Raw genomic sequence first — 15536 nt, 5'->3', positions numbered from 1 at the left:
TCAAATGTCCCTGATTATGTCCTTAAACGCCTGCTCTCTCTTTCTCTCTTTAATGTCATTAATTTTGGGTTGTATGCATCGATCAATCAGGGGAAATCATCAAGTGATGGATGATAGCTAACATAGTCATTAAAGCCAAAAGAATTCTCTGCCAGTGGATACATTATTCAGTCTGACAGTTAATTTTGATTTTGTGTTGCTTTTCTTGCATGTATTACATTAGTTTGTCAGGAACATTTCTTATTTATTTAGTGTTGTTTGTCTGGTAAAAATGCCCCTCAATGCCCCAGTAAGTCTTACACAGTGTTCATTATTATCAATGTTTTTTTCTCTCCTTATTTTCATCTACAGCTGCGTGAAATGATTTTTGATGTAAGAAGGTTTTGTGTACAATATAGCACTATTTACTATTTATAATAAAATGCTGTACGTGAAAATGCAGAAGACTGAGTCTTTGAATTGTGTGTTTTTTATTGATAATCAATGTGACGCAATTAAAAATCTAAACATGATGAGGGCTTCTGAATTGAGTTTCTTTGGATTGTTGAAAACAGTGTCATAATAAACAAGTGTCATAATAAACAAGTGTCATAATAAACAAGTGTTGTAATAAACAAATGTCGTAATAAACAAGAAAACTAGTAAATGAAAGAGAAAGGATGTGGATAACAGGTGAACATTGGGGTTAATTTCTTCCTCCAACAGTTTGTCATTATTATCCAAATCAGCAGACATTTTCTTGACACTATTGCAAATATATTCATGTTCAGATTGTAATCATCCTGTCACCCAGTTCATATGTTCACATTACTAATTAGTGTATTTTGGTTTTGTTGAGTTACAATACAAACACATGTGCTGTATTTCTATGGTGACACACACATAAATAAATATAAGTGAAAGCATAAATGTATACACTTACATGAATGCCGACTGACCTCGCAAGAGAATATCTGTGATTCACAGGCAGGAGGGCGAGTGTGTGTGTGTGTGTGTGTGTGTGTGTGTGTGTGTGTGTGTGTGTGTGTGTGTGTGTGTGTGTGTGTGTGTGTAGGTCTACGTTTGCTGGCCTGGCGACCTCTTGTTCCGATTGCTTTCTAAAGTCCACCTCAAGCCGAGGATAAAAGTGTGTAAATAAAACCAACGACTGAAAGTGACTTTGTCCTGAGATTTACCACGACACCGTTCAAGTGCTGAAGGAAAAGATGCTGCTGTGTTGTATTTCCACTCCAATGTATTTTTCGCATCAACCTTTCTGCTGTTTTCAGCTTTAAAAATCCTCCTGAACACGCACGCACGCACGCACGCACGCACGCACGCACGCACGCACGCACGCACGCACGCACGCACGCACGCACGCACGCACGCACACACACACACACACACACAGAGCGGTAAATCATAAATATATCCCCTTTCATAAACGGGCCTTTTGGACAAATTCCTGCTCCCTGGCGGCTCCTTCACACTCCTTAATGACTAAAGCAGAGCGGCTGTAAATTACTCCAGCTCAGGAGCTCACAGACACTCTGGGGCATCAGTCAGCGACACGGCTGTGCCGGGTTCACAGACGCGTACCAAAACACTGTGCGCCCAGTTGGTGGACTCCTCAGAAGGGTTCATATGTATCTGCGGTACAGTTTTATCATTCCCCGTGGTTTTTCGCTCTGCTCTGGAGGTTGAGAGATCAGGTATGCAGCTGTCCGTGTCCTTCATCTCTGCATTCAGCAGGACTCCATGAGAACTTTTCATTTGTTTTAAGCTTGTTTGTTTGGCCTCGTTTGTGTGTCCGACGTGACGAGATCAAGGCGAGATCACATTTCACTATTTTCTTTACTCTTCATAAACTTTTTTTGTCTTATTTTTCTTTACAAGTGCCGGACTTGTGAGGCGCAGCGAGTGAGAAAGCCAGAGGGGTTGCTTTGGAGCGGCGTGTCAGTCAAGCACCAACACACTGGAGACAACTTAACCTCTGACCCAAACACTCTTTGAAATGAGTAGACTACTTGACCGGAGCTGACAACAATCCAAGTGTCTCTGCAGCTTCCAACCCCCAAATTGAAAGTGAAGGAGCCAGTACAAAGAGGATGAGCTGAGAAAGAAAACAAAAGTTTCAGATAGGAAAAAGAGTTAAAAGGGAGGCATAAAGGGTACCGTGGGTCAGATTATCTGGAAGAATAGGAGATTTAGGGGTAATCTTAGACGGTTGGTGCTGATTCAGATTCATATCTGATGAAAATGATAAACAATTTGATACAAATCCTCCTCAGATGGAGGCCAGAGCTGTGCTTTATTTTTCTGGCAGCATTAGAAGAGGAAATAAGTGGGCTTTATCTGTGAAATACCACCTTATCAAGGCTCTTGAAGAGCGGCTGAGTGGCTCACAGCATGCCTTTCCTTAAGTGGTGAGTGCCTGCCTCCCACACTTGTCACTCGTTGTCCTTTTTCAGTTTCCTTTTGTCTCTTTCCTCACAACATTTTCTATTGTTTATTGAGCTTCTTTGCCGAGTCTTTTCCGTGCGGCCCGTTTGAAAGGGGAGAGCATGAACCGAACCGTCCTGCTTTCTCTTCTCACCAGATGCCGAAAGGTTCTCGAGGACTCGAGCTTCGACATCGGCGGGCAGCAAATCAACAGCAGCGCGGCCGGTGTCTCCAACGCCAGCCGGGCGGCCAACATCTCCACCTCCGAGGAGCCTTCCGACAGCTCCTTCCTCTATATCCTCTTCGTAATGCTCTTCTACTCCACCCTCGCAATGACGCTCTTCAAGTGCTTCGTAGGCAGCGACGAGGAGGAAAAGGATTCTTCGGAGGAGTTTATGAGTACTGGGCAGCCCTCAACACAAACATTCAACGAAGGCCACATGGCAGAGAAGTTTCACTTTGAAGAGGAAAGCAGCCTGTGAGCCGGGCTTTAAGGGGAGCGGGGGGAGGAGGAGGGCAGTGGATGCATATGGGGGATGTTTTGACAGTCACCAAGCCAGAAAAATGTCAGTGCAAACCAACTGAGGCAAGACCTGCTAGTGATTTTGAGAAACCTGTAGTAAGTCCCCCCCCCCCCCAGCCCCCTCACATCTGACAATCAGAAACCTCACACAAGCTCGCCGGCCGGCAGCATGGAGGAGACGGCTGCCTCTGATGATCTGGGAGAAGGGTGGAAACCCGGAGAAGTGTGGGTCAATGGCAGGCCGGAATCTCCTCCTGTGAGGCCCAATCAGGATCAATAACACCGGGGCCTTATTCCACTTGTACTCCCCACAGGGAACCAGGGAGACTGCAGCAGACTCTGGACAAAGTTGGACGCCCTCTGTGTGTGGGTGTGGGTGTGTGTGTGTGTTTTCAATTTCAAGACTGAATGTAGTTGAAGATACCAAACAGAAAAAAAATGTATTTCACTGTATGAAAAAAACAAATCAACTTTATGTCTGATTTATATGTGAGAATGTTTTGAGGTGATCTGACAGTATTATTCCCAATATTATATTTCCAGTGAATCCAAACACGTTCACCAGTAGCCAGAAATATGCCTGTGACATGGACACACATTGTACGAAAGACAAAATGACATCCCACTCTCAAATTGATCCTAATTAGAGCCAAAGCTCCATGCAATAGCCAGGACGGAGCGACATTCCTTTGCCATTACATTTGTAACTGATCTTTGGAGCCTGCGTGCGGGGCTACAGGGCCGCTGCAACCCTCCGGTGACCCCGTGCGATCTAACTTTACAAAGCTGCGGCGAAACGTGAACCCGAGGCTCACTCCACAGAAATAACTCCAATTACGCAGCAGGGACTGTGGAGAGGATCTTAAAGAGGAACACACGACTCGTTACCTTTGTGTAGAAAAGCATCAGCTAAGCAGCGCAGGTCAGGTGAACAGGTAGAGCGCGATCCGCAATGCGCAGGGGAACTGGAGAAGCATGTGCGCAATGTGCGCAATGTGCGCATTTGCGCAATTAAATCTCCGGAGGTCAGAGGTGGATGTGGGCAGACAATGGAGCTCTAATTCAAACTATCCGCTCCTAGAGGTGGTACCGGTCCCCGAGGCCATGCGGACCCGCTTCCTCTTCATCCTCATAATTCAATTCCTGCCTCCTCCTCCTCCCATGAAGCGCTGAGGTCACCACGTGTGGAGACATCCACCTTCTCCAAACAAAACGCCCGTTTCACAGAAGCTTCACAATATTTCAACTACTGCAGGGTGCAGCAGCACAACAGGGGTTTCATTCTTAAACAAGCATGGATGCAACTCTTTTGGTGGGTTGAGTGTTTTTTGTCTTTTAATTTCAAACTCAAAGTGAACTTTAGATCCAAGGAAGAATCGACATGTCATCATTATTTGACAGATAGACACATTTCACACCAAAATACAGAATGGAAAATAAAAGTGCAGATTTTATGCAATATAGAAATTACAAAATCTGAAATGCACTACATATAATACAATGTGACATTAGAAATAAACTATAATCATCCATGTAACAAGCCTGTGGATATGAAATGTGTAATATCTCTACAACATAAATGTTAATTAATGTGTAGCATATATCTATTTTCACATGCCACAAGTATGAGGTATAGAAACAAAATGTACTTTTCATTTCTATTTTAATGCAAAGAAATTCAATTCTTTAATTATTTGACGGGGTAAACGTGAAAATAAATGTTGCTTCACCGTCAAAATCTTTGTCTTTTCCTTACCACGCGTGCTCGTTCTCAACTAATAATCTGCTGCCATCTGCTGGTAACAACTTGACACTACATCCATAAACACATCCCTGATTACTGTATAACCAATATAGAGACTGTCTATCTATCTATCTATCTATCTATCTATCTATCTATCTATCTATCTATCTATCTATCTATCTATATAAAATATGACAATGTTTGATTAATGCTTTCATAATATTATTAAATTCTTGGCAGGTGCCAGAGAGAGTTGATATAAATAAATCAGCACCTCAGATAAAACTATACTGAGTAACACATGCAGTGTCAGAAAGTAAAAAAAGAAGGAAATTGAAATTAACATTATTAAACTATACAATAGAGCAGAAAAGTATTTGTTATTATTATTTCTATGTACTTATAAAAGAGTTGAAAAAATTCATGTAAAATAGAATTATGTCCCAAGATTTCCATCTTCAGTCAGAATGCTGCATAAATCAGCCTTGAGTAGGGTCCAAGATGAGAAAGGCCAAAGTATCTTTAAAAGATGTGACTTCATAGTCATCATAAGATTTCAAGGTTTTGAAGGCAGAAATGAGCAGATCAGTAGACCCTCACTCATCCTGTCACCTCGTACTGAGTCCACCAAAACCACAGTGACACAGACAACCAGGAGACTCTGCAACAATCTGCTCACAGTGAAAACATTCACGTCAACCCTGTTACAGACTGATCATTTATATGATGAAACAACATTAAAAGAAAGTAAATTAAAGATACATTTTGTGGATTATCAGCACAGCAGTCAGAGAAAGTGATAGTTGAATGTCACTTTTGAATGGTACCAGGGTGTCAAACACATTTTAGTTCAAGGGCCATAAACAGTCCAATTCCATCTTGAGTGGACCAGACTGGTTAATTAGTGCAATAATAACCTATAAATCTAAACTCTGAAGCTTTTCTTTGCGGTGACGCAGAGTATCCGTGATGAAAATATCTATATTTTCACAAAACCAATCAGTTGCTATGGAAAATGACTACAATCTCAACATAAATTCAATTTTAATGAGACGTTCTGGTGCAAAATGCAGTGAAATGTAAACAAAACTGACCTATAATATCATTAAAATTGCAAGCTTTCCTTTGTATTTTGCATTGGTTGTCAAATTTCCCCCACACAATTCACACAAATACAAATCATACAATAGTCGTACACACAATGAATCACATTTCAATTGTTTTGCAGCATCAGTGAGGATATAATAATATAATATAATATAATATAATATAACGTAACGTAACGTAACGTAACGTAACGTAACGTAACGTAACGTAACGTAACATGATATAGTATAATATATAACCTCGGCTTGCTCAGTTGGTAGAGCATGAGACTCACTATCTCTAGGTAGTGGGTTCATGTCCCACGCCGGGCGTCACCTTCTTGTGGGCTCTCCACCTGTATATAACAAGCAACAAACCCACTGTATCATTTGTAATAATAAACAAAAAAAATTTGGAGCATCATGTGTCAAAAATGATTACCAGTGTGAAGATTTTCCAGACAAGTCACATGTTTTTAATGTTTGGCTCAACAGAGCAGAGCAAGTTATAAAGTTTAGTGTACCTTCAGCTTCTCAGTGATACTTTACGTGTTATTCTACCTACTAATGTAAAAAGACAAAGCCACGACTCAGTGGAGCTGCTGATGTAGGTATTAATCCAACTTCCTGATTTTACAGACGTGTTACTTGATCATGTCACGTAATTTTAATATTTCCATAATGTTTCACTGATGTGGATTGTGGTTGTACACACAGGCTGAAAGGAATTTAATCACAGCTGCCAACAACAGACTTAATCAGGGTAACAGATTTAACCACAGCGTTTCTTTTTATTACAGTTAAAATTCAGCAGGGAGACTTTAAAAAGCTCATAGGCCAGATATTACAGACAGACAGGATCTGGGAGCTAAGTTAAATTTTTATGAATCACCTTTTTTTTCTCGTAAGTGATCGATTCATGACTCACAGACAACCAAATTCATCAACCCCTTCCAGTCCCAGTTTCAGCTCCACAACCTGCTGGATGTGTACTGGCAGGTCATTTTGTTTGTTTTCACCACAGGTCACATGCACACTCTCTCACACCGGCCTGATGTGTCTGATGGTGAGAGAGCAGCCGTCACAGGGCGGCTCCAGAAGCTGTGGGAGAGAAAACTCTCTTGATGCACACAGGTGGATTTGATGAGGCTGACGCACAGTGACGGATCTAAAGGTTTACTTACACGAGATAAAGCCGCAGAAATGTCATCCTCACTGGGTTCATTGTGAGATAAATATGTGGCTTTTAGCTGAATATATACGACATGTAAATCTGAGGAACATAAGAAAAACAACACAAGTTTTATTCACTACGAGAGCAGTTGTTTAAATCTCTAAACAAAGTGGTTGAAGTTACTGTCTCTACTTTTGTCTGAGAGGCTGCTGGCGATGAGCTCTGGTCGAGTTTTGGTGCCATCTGGTGGTGGAGTTGTGAAACTGCGTGTTATCGGAGTTGCACTGGTTTCTGCTGCAGGGACAAACAGAGACAGTTTGTCTGTGAGCATGTCAGTGGTGGTGAAACATGATCACAGTTGAACAATAAAGCAATTGACTCAGTGTAATCTCCCAGTAAACTGATTCTGTATTTCAGATAGTGAAGTAGTAAAGGACACGGTGACGTATGAGCTGGATGACTGGATACTGAGTGAACCATCATTAATGATTCTAATACCACCGCAGAGTGTGTCCTCTGCACAGACCATCAAAAGTGTTTGTGGACAGACACCAACCTGCAGGGGTGACAGGTGGAGGTGTGGCTGAGCTGCGTCCTGCAGTGGACGCTGTGGAGCCTGATGTGTTTGGATGAAGCGGCTGTGCAGGTGTGGTGGTGCTGCTCCATGCACTGGGTGTTACTGTTGAAGACACTGAAGCCAATGGGGGAGACGGTGTCGGTGTACTGAGATCTGTCCTGTGGTGTGCTGTGGATGCAGTGGATGCTGTGGAGGCTGGAAATGTTGTGGAAGATGTGGATGCTATGGGGACTGGTAATAATGTGGATGCTCTGGACGTTGTAGATGCGATGGAGGTTCTAAATGCACTTGAAGCTGTGGATGGTGTAGATATGGTGGATGCAGTGGAGGCTGTGGATACTGTGGATGTGGTCAATGTGGTCAATGGTATAGATACTGGGGAGTCTGTGGATGTGGTGGATGCTGTGGATGCAGTAGATACTGTGGATGCGGTGGATGGTGTAGATACTGGGGAGTCTGTGGATGTGGTGGATGCTGTGGATGCAGTAGATACTGTGGATGCGGTGGATGGTGTAGATACTGGGGAGTCTGTGGATGTGGTGGATGCAGTAGATACTGTGGATGCGGTGAATGGTGTAGATACTGGGGAGTCTGTGGATAGGGTCGATGCTGTGGATGCAGTAGATACTGTGGATGTGGTGGATGGTGTGGATACTGGGGAGACTGTGGATTCTGTGGTTGCTGTGGATGTGGTGGATGCTGTCAATGCGATGGATGTTGTAGATACTAGGGAGTCTGTGGATGGTGTAGATACTGGGGAGACTGTGGATGCAGTGGAGGGTGTAGATACTGGAGAGTCTGTGTATGTAGTGAATGCAGTAGATAGTGTGGATGTGGTGGATGGTTTAGATACTGGGGAGGCTGTGGATGCGGTGGAGGCTGTGAATGCGGTGAATGGTGTAGATACTGGGGAGGCTGTGGATGCGGTGGATGCAGTGAATGCAGTAGATACTGTGGGTGTGGTGGATGGTGTAGATACTGGGGAGGCTGTGGATGCACTGGATGGTGTAGATACTGGGGAGGCTGTGGATGCGGTGGATGGTGTAGATACTGGGGAGGCTGTGGATGCGGTGGATCCAGTGAATGCAGTAGATACTGTGGATGTGGTGGATGGTGTAGATACTGGAGAGGCTGTGGATGCGGTGGAGGCTGTGGATGCGGTGGATGCAGTGAATGCAGTAGATACTGTGGATGTGGTGGATGGTGTAGATACTGGGGAGACTGTGGATGCTGTGAATGTGGTGGACGGTGTAGATACTGGGGAGTCTATGGATGCGGTGGATGGTGTAGATACTGGGGAGTCTGTGGATGCAGTGAATGCAGTAGATACTGTGGATGTGGTGGATGGTGTAGATACTGGGGAGGCTGTGGAAGCGATGTAGGCTGTGAATACGGTGGATGGTGTAGATACTGGGGAGGCTGTGGATGCGATGGAGGCTGTGAATGCGGTGGATGGTGCAGATACTGGGGAGCCTGTGGATGTGTTGGATGCTGTGGATACTGTGGATGTGGTGGATGGTGTAGATACTGCGGAGGCTGTGGATGCGGTGTAGGCTGTGAAAGCGGTGGATGGTGTAGATACTGGGGAGGCTGTGGATGCGATGGAGGCTGTGAATGTGGTGGATGCTGTGGATACTGTGGATGTGGTGGATGGTGTAGATACTGCGGAGGCTGTGGATGTGGTGGATTCTGTGAATGCGGTGGATGGTGTAGATACTGCGGAGGCTGTGGATTGTGTGGTTTCTGTAGATGCTGTGAATGCAGTGGATGCTGTGAATGGTGTAGATACTGGGGAGTCTGTGGATAGGGTCGATGCTGTGGATGCAGTAGATACTGTGGATGTGGTGGATGGTGTGGATACTGGGGAGACTGTGGATTCTGTGGTTGCTGTGGATGTGGTGGATGCTGTCAATGCGATGGATGTTGTAGATACTAGGGAGTCTGTGGATGGTGTAGATACTGGGGAGACTGTGGATGCAGTGGAGGGTGTAGATACTGGAGAGTCTGTGTATGTAGTGAATGCAGTAGATAGTGTGGATGTGGTGGATGGTTTAGATACTGGGGAGGCTGTGGATGCGGTGGAGGCTGTGAATGCGGTGAATGGTGTAGATACTGGGGAGGCTGTGGATGCGGTGGATGCAGTGAATGCAGTAGATACTGTGGGTGTGGTGGATGGTGTAGATACTGGGGAGGCTGTGGATGCACTGGATGGTGTAGATACTGGGGAGGCTGTGGATGCGGTGGATGGTGTAGATACTGGGGAGGCTGTGGATGCGGTGGATGGTGTAGATACTGGGGAGGCTGTGGATGCGGTGGATCCAGTGAATGCAGTAGATACTGTGGATGTGGTGGATGGTGTAGATACTGGAGAGGCTGTGGATGCGGTGGAGGCTGTGGATGCGGTGGATGCAGTGAATGCAGTAGATACTGTGGATGTGGTGGATGGTGTAGATACTGGGGAGTCTGTGGATGCGGTGGATGGTGTAGATACTGGGGAGTCTGTGGATGTGGTGGATGCTGTGGATGCAGTAGATACTGTGGATGCGGTGGATGGTGTAGATACTGGGGAGTCTGTGGATGTGGTGGATGCAGTAGATACTGTGGATGCGGTGAATGGTGTAGATACTGGGGAGTCTGTGGATAGGGTCGATGCTGTGGATGCAGTAGATACTGTGGATGTGGTGGATGGTGTGGATACTGGGGAGACTGTGGATTCTGTGGTTGCTGTGGATGTGGTGGATGCTGTCAATGCGATGGATGTTGTAGATACTAGGGAGTCTGTGGATGGTGTAGATACTGGGGAGACTGTGGATGCAGTGGAGGGTGTAGATACTGGAGAGTCTGTGTATGTAGTGAATGCAGTAGATAGTGTGGATGTGGTGGATGGTTTAGATACTGGGGAGGCTGTGGATGCGGTGGAGGCTGTGAATGCGGTGAATGGTGTAGATACTGGGGAGGCTGTGGATGCGGTGGATGCAGTGAATGCAGTAGATACTGTGGGTGTGGTGGATGGTGTAGATACTGGGGAGGCTGTGGATGCACTGGATGGTGTAGATACTGGGGAGGCTGTGGATGCGGTGGATGGTGTAGATACTGGGGAGGCTGTGGATGCGGTGGATCCAGTGAATGCAGTAGATACTGTGGATGTGGTGGATGGTGTAGATACTGGAGAGGCTGTGGATGCGGTGGAGGCTGTGGATGCGGTGGATGCAGTGAATGCAGTAGATACTGTGGATGTGGTGGATGGTGTAGATACTGGGGAGACTGTGGATGCTGTGAATGTGGTGGACGGTGTAGATACTGGGGAGTCTATGGATGCGGTGGATGGTGTAGATACTGGGGAGTCTGTGGATGCAGTGAATGCAGTAGATACTGTGGATGTGGTGGATGGTGTAGATACTGGGGAGGCTGTGGAAGCGATGTAGGCTGTGAATGCGGTGGATGGTGTAGATACTGGGGAGGCTGTGGATGCGATGGAGGCTGTGAATGCGGTGGATGGTGCAGATACTGGGGAGCCTGTGGATGTGTTGGATGCTGTGGATACTGTGGATGTGGTGGATGGTGTAGATACTGCGGAGGCTGTGGATGCGGTGTAGGCTGTGAAAGCGGTGGATGGTGTAGATACTGGGGAGGCTGTGGATGCGATGGAGGCTGTGAATGTGGTGGATGCTGTGGATACTGTGGATGTGGTGGATGGTGTAGATACTGCGGAGGCTGTGGATGTGGTGGATTCTGTGAATGCGGTGGATGGTGTAGATACTGCGGAGGCTGTGGATTGTGTGGTTTCTGTAGATGCTGTGAATGCAGTGGATGCTGTGAATGGTGTAGATACTGGGGAGTCTGTGGATAGGGTCGATGCTGTGGATGCAGTAGATACTGTGGATGTGGTGGATGGTGTGGATACTGGGGAGACTGTGGATTCTGTGGTTGCTGTGGATGTGGTGGATGCTGTCAATGCGATGGATGTTGTAGATACTAGGGAGTCTGTGGATGGTGTAGATACTGGGGAGACTGTGGATGCAGTGGAGGGTGTAGATACTGGAGAGTCTGTGTATGTAGTGAATGCAGTAGATAGTGTGGATGTGGTGGATGGTTTAGATACTGGGGAGGCTGTGGATGCGGTGGAGGCTGTGAATGCGGTGAATGGTGTAGATACTGGGGAGGCTGTGGATGCGGTGGATGCAGTGAATGCAGTAGATACTGTGGGTGTGGTGGATGGTGTAGATACTGGGGAGGCTGTGGATGCACTGGATGGTGTAGATACTGGGGAGGCTGTGGATGCGGTGGATGGTGTAGATACTGGGGAGGCTGTGGATGCGGTGGATGGTGTAGATACTGGGGAGGCTGTGGATGCGGTGGATCCAGTGAATGCAGTAGATACTGTGGATGTGGTGGATGGTGTAGATACTGGAGAGGCTGTGGATGCGGTGGAGGCTGTGGATGCGGTGGATGCAGTGAATGCAGTAGATACTGTGGATGTGGTGGATGGTGTAGATACTGGGGAGTCTGTGGATGCGGTGGATGGTGTAGATACTGGGGAGTCTGTGGATGCGGTAGATGGTGTAGATACTGGGGAGTCTGTGGATGCGGTAGATGGTGTAGATACTGGGGAGTCTGTGGATGCAGTGAATGCAGTAGATACTGTGGATGTGGTGGATGGTGAAGATACTGGGGAGGCTGTGGAAGCGATGTAGGCTGTGAATGCGGTGGATGGTGTAGATACTGGGGAGGCTGTGGATGCGATGGAGGCTGTGAATGCGGTGGATGGTGCAGATACTGGGGAGCCTGTGGATGTGTTGGATGCTGTGGATACTGTGGATGTGGTGGATGGTGTAGATACTGCGGAGGCTGTGGATGCGGTGTAGGCTGTGAATGCGGTGGATGGTGTAGATACTGGGGAGGCTGTGGATGCGATGGAGGCTGTGAATGCGGTGGATGGTGCAGATACTGGGGAGTCTGTGGATGTGGTGGATGCTGTGGATACTGTGGATGTGGTGGATGGTGTAGATACTGGGGAGTCTGTGGATGTGGTGGATGCTGTGGATACTGTGGATGTGGTGGATGGTGTAGATACTGCGGAGGCTGTGGATTGTGTGGTTTCTGTAGATGCTGTGGATGCAGTGGATGCTGTGGATACTGTGGATGCTGTCAATGCGATGGATGTTGTAGATACTGGGGAGACTGTGGATGCTGTCAATGCGATGGATGGTGTAGATACTGGGGAGACTGTGGATGCTGTGAATGCGGTGGATGGTGTAGATACTGGGGAGACTGTGGATGCTGTGAATGCGGTGGATGGTGTAGATACTGGGGAGTCTGTGGATGGTGTAGATACTGGGGAGGCTGTGGATGTGGTGGACGGTGTAGATACTGAGGAGTCTGTGTATGCGGTGGATGCTGAAGTTTTGGTGATACTGAACGGTGCGGATGTTGCACTGGAGTTGGTGAAAGCAGCAGTTACTCTGGCAGGGCTGCTGTTTGTTGCGTCTGCAGTAACAGACATAGACCCTGTGCTGCCATCTCCCGGTGCCGGTGTATCCATGTTTGTTTGTTCGGTTGCTGCTGCGGCGGGTGCAGTGGACGGCAAGGTTATATTCACATGAGATCCTGTAGCCGTCGTATTGGATGACGCCCTCACGAAAGAGGCCGTATACGAGGAGTTGGTGGTGAGATTTGGTTCTGCAGTTGTATTATTGCTTGTTGTTGGTAAACTTTCCGGAGCTGTAATCAAGAAAACAGATGTGAACTAGTAATATTAACTGATTCATGCGAATACACTTTCATGTGCAGGTCACGTACATTGGCAGGTGGGCAGGTAGTCGGGGCAGCAGTCATTGAGAACGAGGCACACCTGGTCACAGAAACATCCCCTGGAGCAGGAGGAGTTTCCACCTTCACAGCACAACACAGGCGGCCCTGCACAGCCTGAGACACGGAGAATCAAACGGACTCAGCCGAGCTGACCCAGGCTGAAGGTGCCTCGCTTGTGAAATGTGAGGAACGAGTTTGAAAGAAAGCTTTATGAACTGGATTAAATGACGACAAGTTCAAATTCTAAACTAAACTCCAGTGAACAAACAGAAGAGGTATGACAGGTTTTGTTGTTGTTGTTGTTGTTGTTTTAACATTTTCCAGGTAAACAGAATGAACCTGTGATGATTATATGATGCCATTCTTTAGGAAGTCACCCAAACCCAAACAAGCCTCACATCAGTGTGTGACAGAATGCACGAGGACGGACGCAGTGACCAGAGAAGAAGGGTCAACCTGGAGAACCCTGACCTTCCTGTCACTGTGCAGGATTAGAAAGCCACAAGATGTCCAAGAAGTAAAAGTGCGTACAGAGAGGACAGACGAAGAGATGGACTGAGGAAGGAGGAACAAAAGGCAGTACAGACTGTGATACCTGTTGAACTGGTGCTCGGAGCAGTTTGAGCTGCAAAATAGCACAGAATCATGAGATGACAGTGAAATGGCGTCTTTAAATCCTGGAAGTGACTCTAATCATCCGTACGGGGATCAAACACCTTCGTCTGTCTACAAATCATCTTCCTTCATCTTCCTCTGCAGTTTGAACTCCTTTGTTCAATAAGACTGACCAGGTCAGTCTGACTGCTGACTACTGACCACTGCTGACAACTGACCACAGCTGACGACTGACCAGTAATACTGACCACTGCTGACTACTGACCACTAATACTGAACACTGCTGACTACTTACCACTGCTGACTACTAACCACTGCTGACTACTGACTACTGATGACCGCTGACTACTGACCACTGACCACTAATACTGACCACTGCTGACTACTGACCACAACTGACTAATGACCACTGCCGATTGCTGACCACTGCTGACTACTGACTACTGACCACTGCTGACAACTGACCACTAATACTGACCACCGCTGACTACTGACCACTGACCACTAATACTGACCCCCGCTGACTTCTGACCACTGCTGACCACTGACCACTAATTCTGACCACCGCTGACTACTGACCACTAATACTGAACACTGCTGACGACTGACCACCACTGACTAATGACCGCTAATACTGACCACTGCTGACTACTGACCACTGTTGACTACTGAAGGCAGATAATGACCACTGCTGACTACTGACCACTAATACTGACCACCGCTGACTACTGACCACTGCTGACTACTGGCTACTGACCACTGCTGACCACTGACCACTAATACTGAACACTGCTGACTGCTGACCACTAATTCTGACCACCGCTGACTACTGACCACTAATACTTAACACTGCTGACTACTGACCACCACTGACTAATGACCACTGATGCTGACCACAGCTGACTACTGACACTTGACAGGAGCTGCAGGTTCAGAATTGCTGTGACGGAGTCGTTCAGCCATGAAAGCTCTTTACAATCTTCACATCAGTCTCACACATTTCAACTTCTTCCAACAATCGACGCAGAGGAGAAAAATTAGGATTAATATAATGTTTCCCCCCCACTGACATGTGCCATGATCAACAGATAACCAGTGTCACAGTGTTTAATTGTGTCTGTGTGTCTGACTGATAAGACATTCTCAACATGTTAATGTGCTAACAGATAAGATTACAGTCAATCTAAATCCAGAAGCTGTTTATTTTACTTTATCAAATACCAGTGAAACAATACAGATTAAAACAACATTCACTGTATTTGGTTGGTCGTTATTATTATTATTATTAATAATATGACTAAACTAAAATTTACTAGTCCTGATAACTTTATGTCCTGAAAGATTTCCAAGCTGTAAACAAGCTGTGAGTATAATGAATATTTGAATGTTGGACTCACCATCACAGGACACCAACAGGAGAAAGAGGTACAACACGAAGCGACCCATGTCTGTGTGTGTGTGACAGGTGGAGCTCAATCTCATTTATACGTACATGACATTTACACACAGACGTGTCAGTGTGCTCGGTATGTCGAGACAAGAATCCTCCTATTGTCTCCTGAAATACAATTACCTTGTCTCTTCAC

General features: G+C 46.3%; 1 protein-coding gene across 2 annotated transcripts; it reads right to left on the bottom strand.

The window, feature by feature from the left end:
* Positions 1 to 6222: 6222 nt before the first annotated feature.
* LOC308118222 (uncharacterized protein) lies at positions 6223 to 15400 on the bottom strand. Of its 2 annotated transcripts, XR_013935872.1 has the most exons (6): positions 15348 to 15400; positions 13931 to 13960; positions 13324 to 13449; positions 13124 to 13245; positions 7504 to 7638; positions 6547 to 7241 (listed from the first exon to the last, which is right to left on the bottom strand). XR_013935872.1 is itself a non-coding variant. In XM_080477546.1 (5 exons), exons 1-5 carry the CDS (start codon positions 15394 to 15396, stop codon positions 7218 to 7220), a joined length of 351 nt encoding a protein of 116 aa, XP_080333672.1. In that variant the 5' UTR covers positions 15397 to 15400; the 3' UTR covers positions 6223 to 7217. The 2 variants fall into 2 exon arrangements, 1 of the variants encoding a protein (XP_080333672.1); XM_080477546.1 differs by lacking the exon at positions 7504 to 7638 and having other exon boundaries at positions 6223 to 7241.
* Positions 15401 to 15536: the final 136 nt, after the last annotated feature.

Source organism: Lipophrys pholis (assembly GCF_963383615.2).
Source record: "Lipophrys pholis genome assembly, chromosome: 1".
Taxonomy (NCBI): domain Eukaryota; kingdom Metazoa; phylum Chordata; class Actinopteri; order Blenniiformes; family Blenniidae; genus Lipophrys; species Lipophrys pholis.
This window is presented reverse-complemented; position numbering and strand designations above follow the sequence as displayed.